At 43.9% G+C, this 24,967-nt stretch overlaps 1 protein-coding gene across 2 annotated transcripts in view; it reads right to left on the bottom strand.

Moving 5' to 3' along the window:
- Positions 1-13,000: 13,000 nt before the first annotated feature.
- ldlrap1b (low density lipoprotein receptor adaptor protein 1b) overlaps positions 13,001-24,967 on the bottom strand; it is a 27,283-nt gene continuing 15,316 nt past the window's right edge. The window contains exons 4-9 of one of the 2 annotated variants that reach the window (XM_079217422.1): positions 24,278-24,392; positions 23,122-23,194; positions 19,707-19,802; positions 17,867-18,000; positions 17,453-17,487; positions 13,001-14,315 (exon numbers count right to left, since the gene is read on the bottom strand). In XM_079217422.1, the coding sequence (XP_079073548.1) occupies positions 14,177-14,315; positions 17,453-17,487; positions 17,867-18,000; positions 19,707-19,802; positions 23,122-23,194; positions 24,278-24,392 (592 nt within the window). In that variant the 3' untranslated portion in view covers positions 13,001-14,176. The remainder of the gene's footprint in view (positions 14,316-17,452; positions 17,488-17,866; positions 18,001-19,706; positions 19,803-23,121; positions 23,195-24,277; positions 24,393-24,967) is intronic. The other variant, XM_079217423.1, reaches the window with a different exon arrangement.

The raw sequence follows: 24,967 nt of genomic DNA, 5'->3' as shown, positions 1-24,967 counted from the left end.
TCACCTTTCACTCGGGCCCTGTGCTGGTTTACGATACGAGGCCTGAAACACACTGCATGCTGGGTAGCAGTCATGGACGGCCTTGTGACGAGACAACAGGGCAGTAAAGTGTGTATTTTGTATTAGACCACAAAGACGGCTGGAAACTGAACACTTTTCATTTCCGGGTTCTTGGAATATAGGAATGACGTCCGCAAAGAAGCATGGTTTGGAAAAATGAACTGCTTTATTAGTGCCATCATGTTTATATTAAGTGTGAAGCTTAATGAGGGCTAGCATGGTTCAACTATTGTGCACAAGGTTACACACCTTCAAATTACGAAGAATATGGTGTATGCTTACTTGTGTATGCTTCAATAAAATACAAAATACCTACTGTTTCCCACTTAAGTCTGTGTTTGATCTTAAATTGTTAACAATAAGTGGTGACATGCAAAACTAAAACATGAGATTGTCCAAACTTTCTGGAACTAGAAAAAAAAAAAAAAAAGGTCAGGTCAAGGTGGCGAAATATTGTTTTGAAGAAAACCTTCCCCAGACCCAAGTAAGACTGGCATATTCTTAGTGAATAATACATGAGAACCTCAGGCTTCAGCTGTCAAGTTTTCTCCATCCCAAAAAAAAAAAGCACACGGAACCACTATTGGCCAAAGTTGTGTTACTGGGGAGGAAAAGAGTTGGGCCTGAGAAAGACGATCAACTCGTGTTTTCAGACAATGGCGTTGACTGTCGAGTCAGCAGCTTGTGCAAGAAACCGTGCCGGAATTTGTAGCGCCGTTGAATAATAAATAGCAAAACCACAAATCACTTGGCTCTTACTCAAGTCCCACATTAGCTTACATGCATCTATGCATCTATATAAAAGCGACCGTTAGCTGTGGGCTTCTGGCGCGCATGACTTCCATCTTGTTTTGTGAGGACACTCTTGACAAACAAGCTAAACACGAGCAGCTTCTTCACTGGAGAGGCAGACGGGTGTTCGAGGCGCTGCTGCACACGTGCCCTGCGTCACGAGGCCTTTTCTGGAAGGCTGGCTGGGGAACAGGCCGCCCAGCTATCCGTACAGACAGGAGTACTTTAGCAGCCTGCATTATTCAACAACGGGACCCGTGCTGAGAAAGTTCGGTGTATTTGGGCTCACTCCTGTCGGCCCGTACCTGTGCACCGCCCTCGAACGCAGCCGGTGTAAACAGAGTGGGGACGACAATGGGGGTGTTGAACACGCCAGGCTTTATTTCGAGTAGAATACTTCTTCAGCAACGCCATCTCCACTCAAGCGCCTCTGGCACTTACACATTTATTCATTTATTTTACAGCGTTTAGTGCAGATAATCCACCACGCAGCTGACAGAACACTGGGGTCACTGCTGCTCTACAATTACAAAAAAGGTCAGTTCACACAAGTTTACAGCTTAACCCACAGCGGCCATGTTTAGCTTCCTGCTCGATTTTCCAAATAACCAGCGAGACTTCTGCTCGAGTGTCCAGAGGTCTGTGGACTATCCAGATTAGTCAGGACACATGTTTTCCATTACAATTTAGGGCTACGGTTGAAACGTGTTTTTAAGCTGAGGGTGAACTGACCTTAATAAACAATCACTTGATGCTAACACCGTGCCAACGTGTGGGGCACAACAAAACAAACAGTTTAACCCTTAACCCATATAAAATGTATTAAATCACATAAATGCTACGTTGTGTTGACCGTCATGTCATAAAAAGAGGCATTTGCATCGGTTTCCTCGATTATTAGTTGTAAGTGCAGGGATATTAATTGACATGACTCTAGAGGTTTGCATGCAAGGCTTCACATTACCAGGATTACATAATAAATGACTCTCTGCACATCTTTCTATATACCTTAGACCAACTTCAATATTTACACTCAGCTTGACAAGTTGGACTATGCAACAGGAACACTAAATATACTGTAACCCAACATATATAAGGATATAATATGGCCAAGCGGCAGGAAATCAACAGGAACAGATGAGAAACTTGTCGGTGCAGGCCTGGACGGTTCTCATCGCAGAATAGGGAATTCAATTAACAAAAACATTTACAACACTCCAAACAGTAGTACAAAACATACTTAAATACATTTTAAAACATGCATAGTTTCAAATATAGTAAAAGAATCTTGAAACCCTTGAGTGCTTGCTCCTAAGCATAATTTCCACAACATCAAAAACATGCAGTAATTTTCTAATACGTGGGACATGCATATATGTAAGAGAAAACTGACAAACCAAAACACACAACAAAGAAAATGAGAACAGTGCAAACATTAGCATGAGGTTTAACGTTAGATTACTTTATGACCGCATGTCGAGTTCTTATGAGGTTCAGTCGGTTCACAGGACTGCCCACTCCCACTTTAGGGAAAGGAACACCTTTGAAAAAAATGTGGCACCTTGGCAAAGCGCTTGTATGCTGGCTTGTTCTGGGACTGCCATTCGCGGAGGGTCATTTTTGGAACCCCGTTTCCAAACCGTCTTTGGTAGTTCCTACAAGTAAGCACACATCCAGAGGCACATATTTCACGTTGGCTACAACAGGTCTGCCTTAAGACGATTAAAAAAAAAAATTCACACCCCTTCATAACCACAAAGAAACAGAACGATGTACCTGCGTGTGAGATCCGAGGGATGCTGCCACCGTTTTCCATGAGTGCCTGGTCTCTGGTTCGCCACATTATTCATCAAGTTCAGCAGCTCAGTCATGACACCTTTAGGGAACACAAATAGGATTTTTATCTGTACTGTTTATTCTTATTCCCACATTAATGGTGCATCAAAGCGTTGTCATGTAAAATGTCACTATCGGGTCGGTCTACCTGGATTTTCTCCTCGATGCTCCTTCATGTGGCTGGTGACCGAATGGACGTACAGCCGTTTCTTACGATCCCAGTCCCACTCACTTTCAAAGATCTCCGGCCTGAAAAAGACAATATCTCTCTATACGGGCATACTTAACCAAATTCAGCCATAAAGACATCTTATGCTTCATATAGGAGTATCGTGAAAACAAAACCACGACCAGATATATGGGCTTAAAGAGACAGACAGGTAAGAAGAAGAAAGACCAAGTTGTCCTTACAGTCATTAAGCCAAATACTTCCACATCACGTTTTATATGGTCGTGCAGCGCCCCCTAGACATGGCAGAGGCTACTACAGTACCTTTGAATCATGGCACTCCTGGAGCTTCTGTTCTCATCTGCGCTCGGCTTGTTAGGCGGAGCGGTCTGCTTTGTCAGAGGAGGTGCTGCTGCTTTACTGCTGGAGGTCTGCTGGTTGGGATCCACAACAACTGATTTCACCTTAAAAAAAAAGCACAGAAGTTGTGTGTGCGTTAATATACAGTATGCACACTACATATTGTACAAACTGAGCTCAGTAAAGAAAACAAAAAAACATGACTACATGTGTGCAGGACCACATTATCAGTACCTACTTACTGTTTCACAGCTTACCTGAACTTGGAGGGGTAATGTAGTCTCAAAGCTTGTATATAAAGAGTCTTCCTCTCCAACAAATGTGGAATGAAAAATGGATGACTCAAATATGGGGGAACCAATATCCCATGCCTCTTCAGCATCACCTTCTAACGGCTCTACGTCAGAGTTATGAGACTCCAACACCGGGCCGGTTGTGGGAGGACCACCCACAATAAGAGAAAGGTTGCTTAGAAATGTGCTGTGACTTTCCCTGCTCTCGATATCTTCATAGGGATTGAGACACAAGCTGCTTTCAACATCACAGTCAAAGTCAGGTGCAAGATTTAAAAGGACCTTCTCAGGCCCCAAACTGTGTGGAACAGACTTGTCAACCCTCGGCTCTGTTGAGGACCCGCATTCCACATCCTCCAAGTGAAGCGGGGAACCTGCACGTTTTTTTATTTCACGCCTAATAGTTTGTGTCTTATCTAACAATGCAGGCAGGGAGATGTCAAAATGTGACAAAGAATCCTCTGATGCAGGAGGGCTGCCGTAGTCCATGAAACACCCAAGGTCCGGGGACAAATCCTTTGGACTGCAGGCCTTTTTTGCTGGAGTCTCATAGCCATCATCAGAATTTGAATCCTGCAGTGGTCTTTTCTTGGAACAATTGTTTTTGAATTCAAATTTAAAATTTAGAAAAGGATTTGTGAACTCTCTCTGTTGGAGACTGGCCTCTTGCTCACACACCGACTGACGTTTCAAGGGCATTGCTAGATCAAGCCTATTGACCATTTTGTTTGGTGCCGTTTTTTTTATTCTATCCATGTCTGTTGAAAAGAAGGAGAGAGAAAAAAAAACACATACATCAGATCATCAATCACCTTAAAATTAACGTTTAGAAAATGGCAAAATTAATGAGTTAAATCACAGTAATACAATATTTGATTTAGATTATTAATTAAATCTCATGAAGTATTTCAATAAAAACGAAAAATAGTCATATTTTGTGTTAGATCATCATCCTACATAAGTAGAAGCAATAATAAGTGAATAATCCTATCGTTTGCCAAGGTTTGATGGAGGTTTGCATATTATCTACATTTAAAAATACAGAGCAAAACGTTTGCAAATACATCAAAATTGGCCAGGGTGTTTAACATGCACGAATATGTAATTTGGCATGACGTTTATATACATTTGAATGTGGCATACTAAATGGCCCACTCATATATATCATAAAGCTCATGTCCAGGGTATAGCAAATATCGGCTAGCGTTATTATAATCCATCATTAAGTTCTGCAATTAGGTTACTAATGTTAACAGCCAAGCTAACGTTACACACAATGTGCATTTTTCTCGTTAAATTGAGGGACACCACGTCCTTATTTTCGGAAACAAAGCCAAACATTTCTCAGATTAGCTCGTCAATCAGCAGTTTAACTGCTAAACTAAGCTAGCTCACTTAGAGTTAGGTTAGCTAGCGGTTAGCTATATTCGGAGTAAGCTACATTCGAAACATTTTAAATATGGCTCACAAGATGGAAGAAAACAAGTTACACGTAACCTAGTGAAGTTACAAATTTACAAATGTCGCTTTATGTTCAACTTCAACTTTCTGTTCAACTAAAAAAATAACCTCGCCACTGAAGGCGACTCTCGGCGGGCATTCACGCCCAGCTCCTTCAGCTAGCGTTAGCCGGGTGGCGCTAACGCTCGCTAGCTCCACCCGGCTAACGCTAGCTAGCTCCGTAAACATTACTAACAACATGGCGTACAAAAGGTGAGCTGTGAGCGGCGAGTAAACTTAGGCGCCACCCGACATTTGCATTAATGTGCTGCCAAATTGTGACTCACCTCCTGATGCACGTCATCCAGAGGAAAACACCAACTACCCGCTGCTCATTAGGTCACACTAGTTTCTCTCGGCCGCGCGCACAAGTGCTTGATACAGAACGTGCACACGCGGGCGAAATCAAGTGTGTGTGTGTTTACTTAATGTTAGATCCCTTGCCAATTGGTCTCTTATCTGCCAGGTGTGGCTTTGTTTATGATCACAGAATCTTGGACACCTTTTGAACTTTTATCTTTCATTATGTTGCAATATGACAGTTGTTATTCTTGGTGATTTGAATAGCATGTTTGCTGCCACTCATCCTTGCTTACCTCTGATTTGATTTTAGATTATTTTAATTTGACCCAATTTGTGAAGCAGCCGAGCCACGACTAAGGACACACCTTAGACCTTGTGCTCTGCCGTGGTTTCTGTGTGGATAATGTGAAGAAAGACATTACAATTATCATGGCAGTTGACAGACTTCTCCACTTGAGTGAAGTGGAACATGAACAATTCTGCTTAAAGGGAGATTTTCAATGGCGTTCTGCACTCCGCTCCTTTTGAGAAGGCAAACAATCGCTTTGAAAAGCATGAGATAATCTGTAATACAATATAATAAAGATATAAACTCAATGAAATGATCACAGTAAGTCAGGTGTGGTGTCCATATGTATCTAGGTGGCTGATTAAGTGTTAACTTAATGTCACTTAACAGAGAGATCAGCTGTGCCGAAGTCAAACTACATCACAGCTTCCATTCACGTGACCGACTGACAGAGAGACCGTTGGTGGTGAGATGTGCATTAGGAGACAGGAGGAGATTATAGTTTATAGCCTTGTTGAAGTAATATGGTTAAAATTAAGACTCTTTTATAACTCGTGCATATAGGCCTAAAGGTAAGAGCAGTCAAAATACTTATGCATAGATACGCTCGTGATGGGCTCCATTTTTTAGATTCTCAAAAGCTTTGATGGGTTTTTTTGTGAGGGGATGCCCAACTCAAGAAGTGAGCTGACAACACTTACTTCCTGCTTATCTGTAGCAGACACACACACACACACACACACACACACACACACACACACACACACACACACACACACACACACACACAAACAGAAAGACACACAGAAATCTTCACGCATTCAAAACCACACTCGTATGATACAGAACGTGCACACGCGGGCGAAATCAAGTGTGTGTGTGTTTACTTAATGTTAGATCCCTTGCCAATTGGTCTCTTATCTGCCAGGTGTGGCTTTGTTTATGATCACAGAATCTTGGACACCTTTTGAACTTTTATCTTTCATTATGTTGCAATATGACAGTTGTTATTCTTGGTGATTTGAATAGCATGTTTGCTGCCACTCATCCTTGCTTACCTCTGATTTGATTTTAGATTATTTTAATTTGACCCAATTTGTGAAGCAGCCGAGCCACGACTAAGGACACACCTTAGACCTTGTGCTCTGCCGTGGTTTCTGTGTGGATAATGTGAAGAAAGACATTACAATTATCATGGCAGTTGACAGACTTCTCCACTTGAGTGAAGTGGAACATGAACAATTCTGCTTAAAGGGAGATTTTCAATGGCGTTCTGCACTCCGCTCCTTTTGAGAAGGCAAACAATCGCTTTGAAAAGCATGAGATAATCTGTAATACAATATAATAAAGATATAAACTCAATGAAATGATCACAGTAAGTCAGGTGTGGTGTCCATATGTATCTAGGTGGCTGATTAAGTGTTAACTTAATGTCACTTAACAGAGAGATCAGCTGTGCCGAAGTCAAACTACATCACAGCTTCCATTCACGTGACCGACTGACAGAGAGACCGTTGGTGGTGAGATGTGCATTAGGAGACAGGAGGAGATTATAGTTTATAGCCTTGTTGAAGTAATATGGTTAAAATTAAGACTCTTTTATAACTCGTGCATATAGGCCTAAAGGTAAGAGCAGTCAAAATACTTATGCATAGATACGCTCGTGATGGGCTCCATTTTTTAGATTCTCAAAAGCTTTGATGGGTTTTTTTGTGAGGGGATGCCCAACTCAAGAAGTGAGCTGACAACACTTACTTCCTGCTTATCTGTAGCAGACACACACACACACACACACACACACACACACACACACACACACACACACACACACACACACACACACACACACACACACACACAAACAGAAAGACACACAGAAATCTTCACGCATTCAAAACCACACTCGTATGACCTCTGAGTTACAAGGTCTCAATGGAGTTTGGACTAGATTTCCCTTTGTTTTCCCTTTGTGTTTTTTTAAATCAAAAGTAATCACTGTTGTCTTAGCAAATCTGAATATTGGCTACGTCACCAGGTATGTGTTGAGTCATTCACAATAAAACCACATTTGCATATCTGACATGCAAAACAGTCACACCACGTGGCCGTTCACACGCCTCATCTGCTGTTTATACACACACACACACACACACACACACACACACACACACACACCATGATGACATCACTAGGAAGCAGATGCGGGACTTGCCCTTTCACTGGTTGAGGTTCATCACCCGATATTAGACCACACCCTGTTACTACAGGAATCTACACATCATATTACAATTGATAACGACAAGAATCAAAACAAGTCTTGTTTTCCCAATGCTAACATTTTTTATTAATACAAAAACAAATATGCCATGATTTGATGAATGATTCTATAATGCAAATTTCAGAAAGCAGACAATTATTACATACATTATTATTTATAAAACATCTAAATAGACTGTGGCATATTATCTGAACTTATCCTATTTAGGGTCGCGGGGCGCTGGAGCCGATCCCAGCTGTGATTGGGCGAAGGCAGCGTTCACCGTGGCCAGGTGGCCAGTTTATCTCAGGGCACATAGACAGACAACCATTCGTGCACACGTTCACATCTACGTCTCCAATTAACCTGAGCTGCATGTCTTTGGACTGTGGGAGGAACCCGGAGAACCCGGAGAACCCAGAACGAACCCACGCTGCCACGGGGAGAACATGCAAACTCCACACAGAGAACCCGGGGCCCGACACCACTGTGCAGCCTGAGATTTTGGCATATAAATATTATATATTTAGTGCGTTATCCAGTTTGTAAATATTTAGGAATATATACCATAGCTATCTCTCTCCATCTATACCTTTAACTCTACATATAAAAGACATATATACGTAAAAATCATCTGTATTTGTTCTGTGCAGGGAATGACTGATATGTCTCGTACTGTAAAGCTGCATTACGCTTCTATCTTCCACAGCTTTGGTTCACGTTAAAAACAATATAGGAAACATGGCTGGACCCGGTGAGGTTACTGCAGTGCTACTTGGCTTTGGTCCTCAAAAGTCTGCCTGCTTCCTCGGCCACAAGAACTACCGGCCGTATGAAACTGAAACGCAAACCAGACAGCGGAAATATGGATTTAGGGGTGAATCTAGTGTTTTGTAACGGTAGAGGGGTGTTTCCCTAAAAATAGGCACGAAACACAGATTGTCATGCTAAAGAAATACTGAGATGATCTAGTAACGAAAGCACACGGTCACTAAAGGAATGTAGGGAAACACTGTTGAAAGCAAAGCATGAGTATAGTTGTCAGCAGTGTGTCATAAAAGATGTAAGGCAGTTTACCGCTGCACATGCAGGCACATTGAAAGGCAATACAAATGTACCCAATATGACACAAGACCAAATGATAAAAGAAGAAGAAGAAGAAGAAGAAGAAGAAGAAGGTCTTTCTACACGTTCTCCTCCTCCTCTTCAGCTGCACTTGGGTCACCGTTCTGTTTCTTCACATCGGTGTAAAGGCATGTGGGATGGCTGCGGTTGAACATCCTATGAATACATATAAAGAATTATTCAACCCTCGCCAGATGAGTTCAATGCATGCCATTAATGTACTGTGAATGAAAAGATACCTGGAAATGTTATCTTTGAATTTGTAACCCAGGCAGACACAAAGGAACCCCGCCAGCAGGATAACAGCAGCAACAACACCAGCTCTAACATTAGCTCCAGCAGTAGCATCAGCAGTAGCATCAGCAGTAACAGGAATCTCTGTCAGGAGGAAAGAGAGTTTGACAGTTAATATATTTATATTTATTATTTTATTTGACCTCAAAAGTCCAATTGTTCATTCATGTCCTCTCTCCTGATAAATGGCATTTTCTTTTAGTTCACTAGCATGCATTCATAACTGAGAACACCAGGGATCCATGTAGCCCTCTTACACTCACTGTACACACTTTAAAAGAGTAAAAGCATGCCGTCTCATGTTTGGGCGGAAAAAACACAGAGGGTGAGAGACAGAGATTAACTCCCATAAAGTCCCTACCTTTTTGCTTCTGAGACCTCACGAGGGCAAGTAAAGTGCAGTTGGCTGTAAAAAGAAGACACCCTGACATCAGAACAGTAGATACATTGAAGCACACATTTCTCTTCAAAATAAATGTATGAAAACATGCACAATTAATATTGACGGTACGACTGGATGTTACAATCTGACACAAGGTGACTGGCAGAACAAAATGTATGTTAATAAGGATTTAATATTTGAGTTAAGTCTGACAGGAAAAGATACTCACGCTGACAGTGAACCGTGTGACTGTTCCCCTATGGAGAAGAAACAACGGGTCACAGTGTATCCATGGTGCCATGATCTGATTCCCAAGGGACACTGAACCTAACTCTTCAGTCTCCGAAACACACTATGCAGGACTACTTTTTGCATTGGTAAAAGTGTATTACCTCTGAGATGCAGTTCCGTGCAAAGCTGATATTGTCAAAGCATGTCGGGGTGATGAGATGGTTGATGCTGTGTCTCACCACCAGCTCAGGGTTACTGTCAATGTGGTGAGCAAGCACGTAGTTCTATAGTCAATGTGGAGAGGAAACAAATTAAATAAAATCAGTCTGCTACACAAACCATGGAACAGAAACCCTCATGTACATGTCTGTCCCAGAGAGGCGACCCAGCTACCTCACTGCAAGCGACTGATCATGCATTGTGAGTCATGTACCAGGAAACCAGCTCTAACTCACATCTTTTGCCCAAATGTACAGACAATCAGACAGAGTTACATCTGGGAGATGAGGGTTGTCCGAGAGGCTGTAGGTTGTTTGCTCAGAAAACGGGGAGGAATGCGAGGCGGTGCAGTCAATGCTCCATGCACTCCCAAGCTGGAGAAAGCCATCTGAGGACAAATAGAAAAATACATCACCACATGCTGGATCTGGACTTGTTTTTATATTGCAGACTGTGTCAGCAATACAGGACTTTGAAAACTGAGAAAGCAAACATGCACAGATTAGTCATCCTAACACACCTGTTCAAAAGTTAATCACTAATCCCTTTAATAGTACTAAACGCTCGATTGTCAGCTCTTGTTTGATCTAAAAGAGATATCTTGTGAGGTTGATTATAATAAAGCTCATTTGTATATAACACATATCAAAACGAGCAGCAAAGTGTTTCACAGGCAGACATAAAAAGAACAAAGGGTACGGGTGAATGTACATGGCTTTGACTCGTGACATCCCGTTACTGCAGCGTTTGGCCCCGCCCCGCCCCGCCCACCCCGTCCGGCCCCGGACAGCCCCGCCCACCCTGTCCGGCCCCGCCCAGCCCCGTGACGTCTATACCAAGGTCTACGATGTAATTTTAACAATGCGGACATCTAAAGATTATCTTTTATCTTTTATCTTTTCATTCATGGCCATTGTTAAAATACTATAAATTGTTTAGAGCCTCGATAAAAAAATATAAATAACTATTGACATATATAAAAATCGGCGACATGCATAGAAAACACTTCATATGACACGCTACATTTGCATTTCGTTCATAAAATAATTATAAGCTGGTGATAGATTGACCCACACGGTGATGCACACTTCAAAAGTTAAACTTTGAATACTCACGTCTTTGCTTTTCACTGAGCAGGTTACAGGTTTTGGTTTCAATCAAATTAATATTTTTAACAAAAAAAGTACTTACACGCTAAGAAGTACCAAGCCTCAATGTCCATCTTCTTTCCTCGCAGGTTTCTTTTCATATAACTGCACCCGTCTCCCAGCTTGCTCTCATCATCATTCAGCGAAACTTTTTTCTAGCTGTTTTTTTAACGGCAGCTTGCTGCTGCCATCTTCTGGTTGCCAACTCCTCTACATGTATCGTGTGCTGTGTAGACTGCTGCTGTGTCCAGCTCCTAATCTTGATAGTGTAACTCCTTGTCTCCTGCTTCCTTCCCTGTATCCTACACTGCCCACTTTATTTAGAATCAAATGCAGGAGGTTCCCCCTCGTCTCCTGGTCCACTGTTCATATTATTCCTAAAGTTGCCCTATATCCCTACTGATATGGATAACTTTATACAGATGTCTACTTTGTTTTTCTTTAGTGCTCGTTTGGCTAGTTGGTCCACTTTTTCATTTCCTTCGATACCTATATGAGCCGGTATCCACTTAAAGATAACTTCAGTGCCTTGTTCTATTGCTCTTGATTGAATTAACATTATTTTTAATGCAGATCTTGTCGAGTATTTGAACACTTCATACCAGTAAGTGCAGACATGGAGTCACTGAGGACTTTGCCTGGTCTGTGTTGCGCAACCCACTGTAGGGTCAAAACAATTGAATATAGTTCAATTGTATATACAGATAACAAATTCAACGTGCGCTTAAATATTTCAATTTTGTGAAAATAGGAACTGAAACAGTCTGTGGCTCTTCCGATGCATCGGTTCCAACATGCACATGACGTATGGTGATGTATTCCCCCCTTCCTCTCTGTACCCAGCTTCATGTGTGCCTGTGAAAGGGTGTTTTATAAAGCAGGCGAAATAGTCTCAAAAAGTGGAAAAGTTCTTATTTTTATAAAAATGGAGAAATCAACATGGACTAGCAGAGCTGAGGCTCGAACCACCGGGCCTCGGGCTGAGTATTCTAACCACTGACCCACAGTTACATCACACCCCTCCCCAATTTGTTTCCAATCTCACTTCTGACCCCGCCATTATATCATAAAGATAGACACAATATTAATAAAAAGAAAATGAAGCCCTATGAAGCTTCATCTCGCCATCACTACATACAATAGGTTAAATGAAAATGTAAAAGTTCCATAAATTAAATCAATGAATGATCAAACAAAGGTTTCTGATGTGTGTTCATGGTAAATTGCCTTCAAGGTAAACACAAATGTATTTTAGTCCATTAGAAAACTAATTAACTTCAGTTCCATGTGTTCCAAACTCCAGAGGAGTCTTTGCCCTTCTGTGGTCAACAGGTGGTGCATTACACGTCCACTGCCAGCAGATGGCAGTGTGGGGTCCCACATTGCAACAGAAAGCCATCTCCTGCAGAACTCAGTTGAAAAGGCTTATTAAAGTTCACATACATTATAAAGGAACACTTAACCATTAACAGTATCCATCCATGCAGTGTTTTTTTTCTGCTTGGGGCCTTGTATCTCCCGTCGTCAAATCCATGGAGGTAAATTAAAAACTGCAGTCATCACATATGGACATATACAAAATTTAAATTAAAAACTCACCAATTGACCTTTGACCCGTTCGTGAGCTTCAAAGCTAAAGTTTGATTGTCTCTTTGACAACATTTATTTTGTTCCCAAGATGGCACACCGGTTGTATTAAGATGCATAAATAAATATCACACACACAAACAGTTTTATTTTATATTGACTTTTATGTAAATTAATGAATTAAATTAAATCCATACATAAACAAATGCCAACCAGTCAATGCAACAATATCCTTTGAAATACAGTGGTAGAGTGCCGGTAAAACACAATCAAACCCTCGGACTTCATGTTGTATTTTTCCAACTCTGAATCACAGATGTAAACGTGACGATGTGACATCAGAGGAGAGACCGCCATGTTGAACAAAACAACTCAGACTTCCCATCCATGAGCCCGAGTGGGAAGTATGATGAGAATTATGGGGGGCGGAGGGGACTAAATGAATCCACTGTGACTCAAAGCTAAAACAATGAAACATGAACAGAGTGAATAGAGGCACTGTATATACGCTTGAATAATGAGCTTGATGCCTCCTGACATTAAACTTCCCTTACATTAAATATGTGCTTTTAAAAGTGGATGAATGCAGAGTGCGAAAATAGATTTTGCATTAGAAAAAAGAAAAGAAAAAAAAGAGAAAGAAAAGAGGGAAAGGGGGAGATTGTCATTTTGTTTTCATCCATTTTTTCTTCACACAAACACTCTTTAAACCGAACATACTCTCTTTCTTTCTTTTTAAAGCTTTTGTTGCCCAAACAAAGGCTGAGTCCTTGAAGCACAAAGGTAGGAACTTTGTTTCATCCAACACTGGAACTGGTGCATTTGGTGACCTTCAACCAGTGACCTTCAACCAGTGACCTTCAACCAGTGACCTTCAACCAGTGACCTTTCCCTCTATTCCAGTTACATCTCTCAGTAAATACAAATATGAGACAGCACCCTTGATGACCTTTACCTCACGTAACGACCTGTTCAGACCCAACAGTCAGAGTTCTCATAGCTCACTGCGTACATGTAACACACACACACACACACACACACACACACACACACACACACGTAAACAGAGACAAAAAAGGAAGTAATACACTGACTGTAACAGACATTAAATGACTGCATGTTTTTCTCTTCTTCTTTCTTTTCCATAGAAAAAGGGATTAATTGGTGTGTATTGCTTTGGCCTGTTCTGTGAGCAGCCTGCTCTTGTTGTCCTTCAGACAGCCGCCCGCCTGGACCTCCTAGAGGTATGCCGGCAGGGGGAAAGGTGGGAACCTCACCGATGTCTCACCAACGTCTGTTTCGCCCCCATCGTCCGCCTCTCCGCCGTCCCTTTAGAACGCGTCTCTCTGCCTGGTGAAGTCCGTGTCCTCTGGGTCCCATTTGCCTGGGGACAGGCACTCTTCAGTGTTGAAGTCCTGAGGGTTTACCCCAATGTCCAGGACCTGGGGGTTAGTGCGAGACTCAGCGAGTCTGGAGGAGCGGAGGGGAAACGAGACATTTTGTTAGAAACCGCTGTTAATAATGACGACTCATTTACATCCAAAAGGCTTAAGAACAGCGACTAGGTATGGACAGAAAAGCATGACTCAACAAAGAGGCATCTATTTGTGATGAAAAGATGAAAAACAAAGTGACATTCCCCCCTTTTGCGTGACCCAACGTACAAAAAATGCCGACCGGAAACACAAACGTGTGAACGTGTGAGAGCACAAGGCGCTTTCATTCATCCCGACGTCAGCCTTGGAGGTGAGGGCGGGACACAAGACAACACTGGTGATGAAGACGCGGACACACACATCGTCTGGTGAAGTCTGGTGAAGCTCGGGGGAGGGAGCAAAGTGTGGCGTGACGATGAGGAGGTCGTCTCTCCCCGTGATGAGTCTCTAATTATGGTTTCATTAGGGGCTTGTTAATGGGATGTGAAAACTACGTGAGTCTCAATCAACCTGAGAATCAGACGCATGACGAGGGGAGAATGAGGTGAAAGTCACTGGACCGGTGAAGGACGGCGTTACCTGAGTAGGTTTCAAAGCTATCCAGACTGCGGCTGGGAGGGGGAGGGGGAGGGGCAAAGGAAACATCACAAGTCAGGCAACAACTTCACTGAACAGCCTCATAATAAAGTGAGTGGATGCATGTATGCGGCCGCAGTGAGACTTCATGTCCAGATTTGTTTATGCTTGGACATAACTGTGTGACATTGGGGTTAAACCATAATTAGTAAACAGGTGCTTTTTTGTGGGGGGGCCAGACAGAAAAATATAAGCACATCAATCTTTGGAAAAATTAGATATGAAGTAGAATTTGTTAATAACTATTTGGAAAGGCTGAGTCAATACTTAAGGTCAGACGATTTTCTTGGAGATCTCTGCAAAGGAAAAACTGACTTTTTAGCTTCTAGCTACAATAAATACACTCACCTAAAGGATTATTAGGAACACCATACTAATACTGTGTTTGACCCCCTTTCGCCTTCAGAACTGCCTTAATTCTACGTGGCATTGATTCAACAAGGTGCTGAAAGCATTCTTTAGAAATGTTGGCCCATATTGATAGGATAGCATCTTCCATCCAGGGCACGAAGCTCCCATTCCACCACATCCCAAAGATGCTCTATTGGGTTGAGATCTGGTGACTGTGGGGGCCATTTTAGTACAGTGAACTCATTGTCATGTTCAAGAAACCAATTAGAAATGATTGGAGCTTTGTGACATGGTGCATTATCCTGCTGGAAGTAGCCATCAGAGGATGGGTACATGGTGGCCATAAAGGGATGGACATGGTCAGAAACAATGCTCAGGTAGGCCGCGGCATTTAAACGATGCCCAATTGGCACTAAGGGGCCTAAAGTGTGCCAAGAAAACATCCCCCACACCATTACACCACCACCAGCCTGCACAGTGGTAACAAGGCATGATGGATCCATGTTCTCATTCTGTTTACGCCAATTTCTGACTCTACCATCTGAATGTCTCAACAGAAATCGAGACTCATCAGACCAGGCAACATTTTTCCAGTCTTCAACTGTCCAATTTTGGTGAGCTCTTACAAATTGTAGCCTCTTTTTCCTATTAGTAGTGGAGATGAGTGGTACCCGGTGGGGTCTTCTGCTGTTGTAGCCCATCCGCCTCAAGGTTGTGCGTGTTGTGGCTTCACAAATGCTTTGCTGCATACCTCGGTTGTAACGAGTGGTTATTTCAGTCAAAGTTGCTCTTCTATCAGCTTGAATCAGTCGGCCCATTCTCCTCTGACCTCTAGCATCAACAAGCAGGACTGCCGCATACTGGATGTTTTTCCCTTTTCACACCACTCTTCGTAAACCCTAGAAATGGTTGTGCGTGAAAATCCCAGTAACTGAGCAGATTGTGAAATACTCAGACCGGCCCGTCTGGCACCAACAACCATGCCACGCTCAAAATTGCTTAAATCCCCTTTCTTTCCCATTCTGACATTCAGTTTGGAGTTCAGGAGATTGTCTTGACCAGGACCACACCCCTAAATGCATTGAAGCAACTGCCATGTGATTGGTTGATTAGATAATTGCATTAATGAGAAATTGAACAGGTGTTCCTAATAATCCTTTAGGTGAGTATATATCCCTCACTATGATCAACAGGCACTGAAGAGGCTTCAGCATGTACCACAGTGTGTCCAGCAGAGGGCAGTGCAGTCTCTCAAAAAGCAGTAAGCAAAACGCTCAACAGATGAATTATCTGCAGCTCATAGCGAAAAGTGAAGTGGACCAAAGTACTCATCGAAGAGAATTTAAATGGCGGAATTAAAACTCTGCAGTAAGGGAGCAGATGCTTCTCGTGTTGCTGTTACATGATCTCTGTTTTGTGGGGGGCGGGGGGGCACTTATGAGTGCATAATCTGTCGCTAGTTAAGCGTAAACGGAACAAAAAAGAAGCTCATAAAGCAGCTTCATATGGTGAATGTGTCTCTCAAGCTTACACTAATTTACCCTGTGAATCTCAGACATAACCGGACGGCACGCCGACTATCCGGCATCGTCATTTTAACAATCACTCTGTAATATTCTCATTCACACACATTAATCTTCTCCCCAACATCACGCAGTACAATCAGGTTCTCATGGTGGACACAGATGTCGTCCTGGACCTCGGGCCCCTCCCCTCCCCACCCCTTCAAATCTACAGGAGGATGCGTCTGCACCGATGCTGGGAGCGTCCTCATTAGTCGCAGGGCGAGAGATTAACGGCGTCGGAGTGTAATTACAGTGTGTGCAGACAAATAATCATCTGATTACGGGGCTGAAATGGCCTCTTACCGCTTGATTGCAGAGACGATGGAGCCCGTTCTCCCTCTCCACGAAAAACTAAACGAGAAGGTTAAGAAGCCCACTGTCCAATTAGCAGCGCGATTGAAAAGGCAGGGCCTAAAAGGAACTGAATGCACGAATAGAAGTGCTGTGAACGTTGCAGAACCGCTGCTCATTCAAACTAAATTGACACATTACTCAGCGGCCTTCCTTCAGATTAGTTTGTTGACGCCGCAGACGGAGTTTGCAGACAATTGGACTTTCTCGTCAACCTTCATCCTGCAAATTCGGAGACTCCCCCCAAAAAATCCACACCGGTTCTCACCTTGAGAACGCCTCGTCCAGACCGTCCTCCAGCTCCTGCCACACAGAACACACAGGCATTGGTTAAAGATAAAAGTTCACGTCTCAAGAGGTAAACAGTGCTTATTCATTCACCTTAATACATTAACTATACATTTCCTCACACAGTCGCCTCCTGGCACTTTTCTCTGGACCGGTTTATCTCGGCTACTTGCAGCCCACACCCTCTCCAGCTATGCGTGACCACTCGATAAGGCCGGTTCTGTTCAATAGGCTATTGTCTGACTGGGCAAATACAGAATTCCCTCTTTTTTTTAATGCCACAGGTACAGTACATCACCGGGGACTCTGGCTACTTAATCGGTGTGTCTTCTCTTCCCATCGAGCCTGAACAGCTCAGGCTCGCCCTCACTGGCCAGCCTGCCTCTTGCCTTACCCATACAGTATTGTTGTTCTCTGTTGCGTGATTATGCACCATAAAGGGGTCCGATTCCGTCTGCTTTGTTCCTGAGTGGACCAGCGGCGCTTTGGCTCCTTCCGCCAAATCCAGAAGTTTTCCTGTGGCGACCTCTGCAACACAAAGTAAAACTTGTTGAATAGATTCAAAAGCAGAAGAAGAAACAACAACAACGACGTAAAGATCCTGCCGTCTGTGTGTATTTTCCTATTCTGGGGATCAAGCTGTGGATTCGTGAAACAAAAAAAGGCAAAAAAAAAATGCATATATAGAGAGTCAAATCTGGGCGTCCGGCTTGCAGGTGTTGTCGAAGCTCATTCTGCCTTCTGCACAAAGCCCATGAAGCCTCGCTATCGGTTAAGGGTCACCGTCTGTGGATCGTCACTGATGATAAGCGAGCATGGTGTAAACCCCCGCCTTGCATCCGGACCGCGGGGACGCCACTGATCTGTAGTGGGATTGGCTCGCGTGTCAACAATGTGCGTCAACACTCATTTCGGTCTTCTTTAGACTAATGTTATCCCGAGAGAGCAGAGAAATGCTCGCACAACTTAACGCTTCTATGCTAAAACTTAAAAAAGGGGAAGGGATCAGGATCCATCTGGTGGTAATACTACTATAACAGCTTAGGTGTTTGCTCCCAGAGCCTCACTTCCACCATAACACACATTGGGGAAAAGAAACTGCCAGATCAAGCGATAATGAAAATGCTTAGCTCCTTGCAGTGCTGCATTTAACCGCTTGAAGAGGAGACGTCTGAGAAAGGAGGATCCTTATCAAGCAGGCACTTAGAAGTGACTTAGTAGAGGCTATCACGTCCCACGAATACAGCTGACTCACCTCTGAACACGCCACTGATCCCCGGACACAGTGGCGTGCCATCTGATCAGCCAAAGTGAAGGGCACATCGGCGTAACCTTCCGATAGCTCACACCGAGCCCCTCTGCTGCCAGAATCTGCTTCCAAGTGTCCCTTTGTTGACACTTCTCACTGGGGAACATCCTTAAAAACCCTCGTCGGGCCTTAAAATGCTACACGATCGGGGGCCACGGCCCCAAATAAAGTGTCAGGACGAATTTAGAGAGATCTGTCTCTCTGGCTGGAGGCTGCAGAGCTGCGTACTGAGGGAAGCTCAGTAAAAAGCTGATGTTTTTATCTGCCTGCTATAAAAATATACTGCCTCCCTCCAAATGGATCCGAGTGCGGCTGACGCTCACAAAGTGTGACGGGGGGAAAAGGAACGCGCAAAGCAGACTAACAAACAGAAAGCGTTTCGGGGAGTGATGCAGAGCCATTGTGCCACTGGCAACAGGACGCTCCTCATCTCCTTGCATCTCGGCGGTGGACAATACGTTAGGAGCTGATACTGCCTGGAGGTTGTTTGGCTCACTGGATGTCAGCAGCATGTTCAGAAGCCGCGAGTCCCGGAATCTCAGTGAATCCGATGGAACAATAGAGAGAACACAGAACAAACACGAGGCCTCTTTCATGCTCTTTGTGCAAACAGGACTGTGATTGTGCTTCTGAGAGAAAGAGAGAGAGAATATGGCTGTTTGTCCATGAACTATTATGTGTTGTTTTTAATGGATTTGCAACTCGTCATCAAACACCTTCACCCAAAAGTGTAATTTGCTGTTCGTTGTAATGACGCCGGCGAGAAACAATAACGGAGAGAAAGGAAAGAAAGATTGTTGTTGCAGCCTCAATGTAAGGCTGAATGCTCTTCCTCCCTCCTCCTCCTCCTCCCGGGGCTACGATTACTGTGACAGGGAGGGTGAGGGTGGGAGGGAGAGACGTGATGATGGGTGACATGACTCACCTCCTGCCTTCAGGCTGCCCAGGCTGGCCGAGCTGTCCGACTGAGAGTTGCTGGCTGCTTCTCCGTCTGAACCCGACTTCACTCGCTTCTCTTTCTCTGTGTGGAGAGATGGGGGAGACCCAAACGGAGAGATTTACTGGAGGAACTGTTTACTTCTCTTGTTGCTCTCCAAATGTCTCCCTAACCCAAGCATATAATGAGTGTAAACTAATCAGCGGCAGCAAATTAGCAGATAAGGTGAGAAGCCGTTACTGGAGCCGTCTGCCAGCTGATTCCTAGAGGGCCTGGGCTTCAGAGATTGTGGCGCACATACTTCATATGGCGGCGAACTTAAACAGGAGAGGGCAAGGCATCTGGGTCAGACGGATAAACCGGCTCTGCCCTTTCCAAACAGCCTCTCCTGCAGAGAGGAGAGGGTTTGATCTTGCGGCGTTTACCGCACAACTCCCTAAAACTCAAGTTTATTATCTTTAAAAGGTTTTTTTTATTTCAGAACTGGAGCTGCACTGAAAGTACATTTCTAATCCGCAGTTTAATGGCGTATCTTCTTTCTTTCAAATACTCCCTTTAGTAGTATTTCAAATAATAGTGCACCTGCATGATTTAAGGCCCTATAATAAAAAAACATTTTACCTGCCGTAATTAAGTTAAGACCCTCCCTCGCCGTGCGCGTTATGAGGCGCGTAAGTGCCATCAACGTTTGATTCATTGCTTCCGATTACACTCTCACTATACTCGGTGCAGACATAATCACCGCTGTTGAGCGGCTGCTTTTCTCCCCTCGTTCAACGCTGTGAGGATGCCGGTTTCTGCGGGGACGGCACAAAGGGAGTCTTATTGTCGGGAAGTACTGCCCTCCCACGGAAGATCTGTGCCCGAATGCTCCTGGAAACAAGCCGGAGAGTCCTTTGAGCAGCGACACGAGCGATTTATTGTTAAGCGATATAGAAAAAAAATGCTTTTACTCGGAAAAAGTAGGACCCTGAGAAGTGATGTCCTGGTTTGAGACGCTGAATGAATACGGCTACTCAACTGTGCCTGATAGCTGATGCATCTCCACAGGGTTCATGCACATTTCGACCAATGCTTTTCCATGACTTTAAACCACATTTCTATGACTTTAAACCAAATGTCCATGACCAAACATTTAGTAAAAATCTGGGTGTAAACAGTAAAAAGTGAGTAAATGTAGTATTTAAACTAACAATGAGAATACAAAGCATACAGTAAACCTTAAATGGCAATAGTTTGATTAAAAGAATAAACATTGATATAGATGCCTGTATGTATGTCTTTCTTTTAAAAGCATATTCATTATTTCAAATGAACATTTTAATGACTTTTCCAAAACCTTTTGGATTTTTTTTCAAGGACTTTTCCAGGCCTGGAAATAACCATTTTAAAAGTCCATGACCTTTCCAGGTTTTCCATGAGTGTAAGAACCCCGTCTCCATTTCCCAGGATGTGAGCAGTGAGCAGATGCTCAAACAAATCACAAGACCTTCTCAACAAGTGTGAACTCCCCGAGACGCTGACTCACTGGAGCTCAAGCTCAACACTGTGGCTACTGCAAGGAGGCCTTATGCATTTCATCATCATCCTTAATCGGAAAAAATATCCCATTTCCCATGAGCCCAGGTAGCTTAGTGATGACAGTGTTACAAACCTTCCCATGGGAAGCCGCTTCCCCCCTGCTGCCTTTCCAGTGCGCAGTTTTCCGAACATGGAAGCGACTTTAAAAGATAAGCGAGTGCAAAGCCAGCTGCTTTGTTTAGTGAATATACTACGAACACAGATCCGTGAACAGGGATGGGAGCAGTAACATGCAGAGGAATGTGGGTCAGGAATGTGTGGTGGGCTGTGCAGAACCACTGTGGGTGGTGGAGGAGAGTTTGTAAAGAAGCAGACGGACAGACAGTAGATACACTGCCCTGATCCTCCGGGGTCTTGTAACTTTAATGAAGTAGACTCAAACAGATTTATTTCCCCCTCACTATCTCCCTCCCTCGCTGCCACACAAGTGCACCAGCACTTCTTTTTGAAGACGTTCCTTTCCCCTCCATAACCTCATCAGTTCTCCTTCCTCTCTTCTAAAAGAACGAGACGAGAGCCCCTCCGCAAATTAAACGGCTTATTAGGAGAGGTGAAGAATGGTGAGCGTGGGGGGTAAAAAAAAAAAAAGGGAAAGAAATGCAAGAGTTGAAAGAGCAAAGAGGCGGACGATTTAATATTCAACTCAAAGTTACAAACACAAAGAAGAGGCCTTGATGTTGGGCGGTGAAATGGAAATGTGACCGCATTAAAACAGGGAGAAAAGTGGAGTAAATAAAAAATAAAATAAGGTGTGAGTGTGTCTTTCTCTCTCTCTCTCTCTCTAAAGGACTGAATAGATAAATGAGCTCGCCTTCGCGTGGATCAATGGCACCGACACTGAAGCCGTCAGGGGTTGAGCTCCCACCGGCACACAATCATTTTTCCTTTCTCTCCGACACCCTCCCCGCCTCGCCTTTCATGCTCTCTTGCTCCCTCTCCTCATCCCCCATCCCCCTCTTCTTCTGCTTCACCCGTCTCCTGCCTTATAACAAGCAGAAGCGAGTGCCGCGATGGGAGGAAGGAGGAGAATATAACTCGGCAGGGGTGAGGCTGGGTGGGGTCAAGGTGCAAAACAAAAGGATAATCACAGGATTCAAAAGGGCGACAAACATGGAGAGATGGAGAAGATTGCATAGACACAACATTAAGTGGCGAGGGCTGCTCATTTACTCTGGAGTCATACATGCAGTGAATTACACGCGTGTTCTGCTGAGCTGTACAAAAGAATGCGTGCGACGCCTTTCTACCAAACGCCTACTATCCACAAGAGGTGGGGTGCTTTTAAAGTTTGTAGGAAAAACGACAAATTATTTCAAAAATATCCGGGGGAAAATCCCAAATCCTTTTCTCACTGCATGAGGGAAACATTTAGATTTACCTCCAGTAACCCTGCCTCAGTCTGACCTCAGCTCCTCTCCACCCCTCCCCGTGTCGATACCCAGACGAGTCTTTAACGATGACAGAGTCTGTAATAAAGAGGCGTCACTAATCTAAAAAATGGGTGATGATTTAACCGCTGTAGGGGGAAACTGGTTCAATCAATGAGGAAATTCCTCTACTGTGTGCAAGAAGTGACTAACAATTCTCTGCCGTTCCACATGACCCCTGCCGAGTGTCCAGGCCACGACCAGGAAGACCCGAGAACACGTCTTCCCCATCAGGATGAAATACAGGACCATTGTTTGGCCATGAAGAAGGACGATAAAGAGTGTGTGTCTGTGTGTGTGTGTGAGAGAGATAACAACAGCAGGGGGGGGGTGGAACAGGGGATTTTACACTCATCCGTCACACTCCCGTGCTCGTGGTGGGCGACCATGCGTACCTTCCTTGGCAGCCTGCCAGAACTCAAACGCCACTCTGAACGCCTGGGCCACTGTTAGGGTGACGGCCTGGGCCTGTGGGGGAGAGACCAAGGGTGAGACAGCGGGAGAGAGAGGGAACCAACGAGCAACACTCGCACGCCGGGAAACTCGTGGACGACGAGGAAAACGGCGATAAGAAAAACTCAAACAGGAAGTGACCACCGACAGAAGAGGCTCCTTCACAGACACTTGAGCAGGAGGGAAGAGACCCGAGGGCTCCATGGGAAGTTGTTTACGTAGCTGGGAGGATACGCGGCCTTCTGGCCAGAACTAAATCAGTGAGGGGAAGGAAAGGAGGGAGTGGCTGCAAACCTCCAGGGATGGAGAGAATGCCAGAGACGGACCACGGCCTCCCCGCCCTGCGTGTTCTCACTCCAACTTATTACTTCGACATTTGCATACATACAAGTAAAAAAAAGAAATGAAAAAGAGGTCTCCTTGCACCTTACTGTACCTGCATAAAGCGCTTTACAGATTTCCAGCAGCAAAAGCTGAACGGAATACCCGAATGCAGAATCCTGCACCACGAAGAACCGCTTTATTTATTTATTTATTATTCAGTTACACTTTTTCAACTTTGCCCAGCCCTAAAATAAATAAAGAAAAAAAGAAAAAATACATATATAGTGAAATAAGTGTATGTATGTATGTATGTATGTATATATATATATATAAAAAACACTGGCATTAAAAGGAATAGTTCAATAGGGCAATTTGCTTATTTTCTTTCTTGCTAAGAAATGAGTTGAAAATATCCACATCCGTGTCGATGTGCTACACATGAAGCCTGCCGTGGGGTCAGCAGCTGAATAGCAGCTGAATAGCTCAGGAATGCAATAAGTCTGGAAACAGAAGGCATGAGACATCGTGGCTATTTCCTGAGGTGAGAAAACCAGCGTCCAGACCTTCTGAAGCTCACTAATTGACCAATTGTTTCTTTATTCTGTTCAAACATTTGTAATTAATAACTGAGCTTTAAAGGTTTTGATATGCAGATTGTGTTGACCTCTTTCCCATTGCATCGTATATTTAAATTCAATTAGTTGCAAACTCCGTGTGTCCACTCACAGAATGGGCGCATGTGGAACCCAAGTTACTGGAGACTCATTAACGTACCATTTTCCTCTTGGTGCAGAGGAAGGCGTGGCACTCCAGAGTCTCGTTGTGCTGGCTCTGGACGATGTAGGCAAACACTTTGTCGTGCATCTTGTCCGCCGTGCAATAGGATATTCTGAGAAACAAAAACACAGATGCACACGCTTTAAAACTCCTAAGACTTAAGAGAGTCATCACAGATCGAGTGGGGCCAATGTGCAACTTCATCTGCACTAAGCCCTTAAGCTAGTCCAGCAATCGGATTCAAACGCTTCAATCTAGCATTTCTCTAAACTGCGATAGAAAATTATAATAATATCCCTGGCATTCTTATAGCCAGCTGTGCTCACAATCTCACCGCTCTGATCAAACACACACCTCAGCTGTGTGCAGGTACAGCTGAACAATGTGATGTATTTTTGTGCAGACATGCTGGGTTTTTTCGGGACGCCGTTCCTTTCAGGCTTTCTGCGAGCACGTCATTACATCACATCCCCGCTGTGCCCACCTGCTGCACACAAATGTCATGTCTGTGATCCGACCCGGTCCCTGTGAGGTACATGCAGACTTATACAGGAAGGCATCAGTCCTGGCTGGTCCGTCTCAGGTGCAGAGCAGAGATTGGAATTAGGCGGTAATGCTCCACAAATAGCTTTCCTCCACTTTCTGATCGTCAGGTTATCACTCACACCAAAGTGAGACGGGCAAATT

The sequence above is a fragment of the Taurulus bubalis genome (genome assembly GCF_910589615.1).
Source record: "Taurulus bubalis genome assembly, chromosome: 4".
NCBI lineage: Eukaryota > Metazoa > Chordata > Actinopteri > Perciformes > Cottidae > Taurulus > Taurulus bubalis.
Note: the sequence above shows the minus strand (reverse complement) of the source record. Positions and strands in the feature narration are given on the sequence as shown.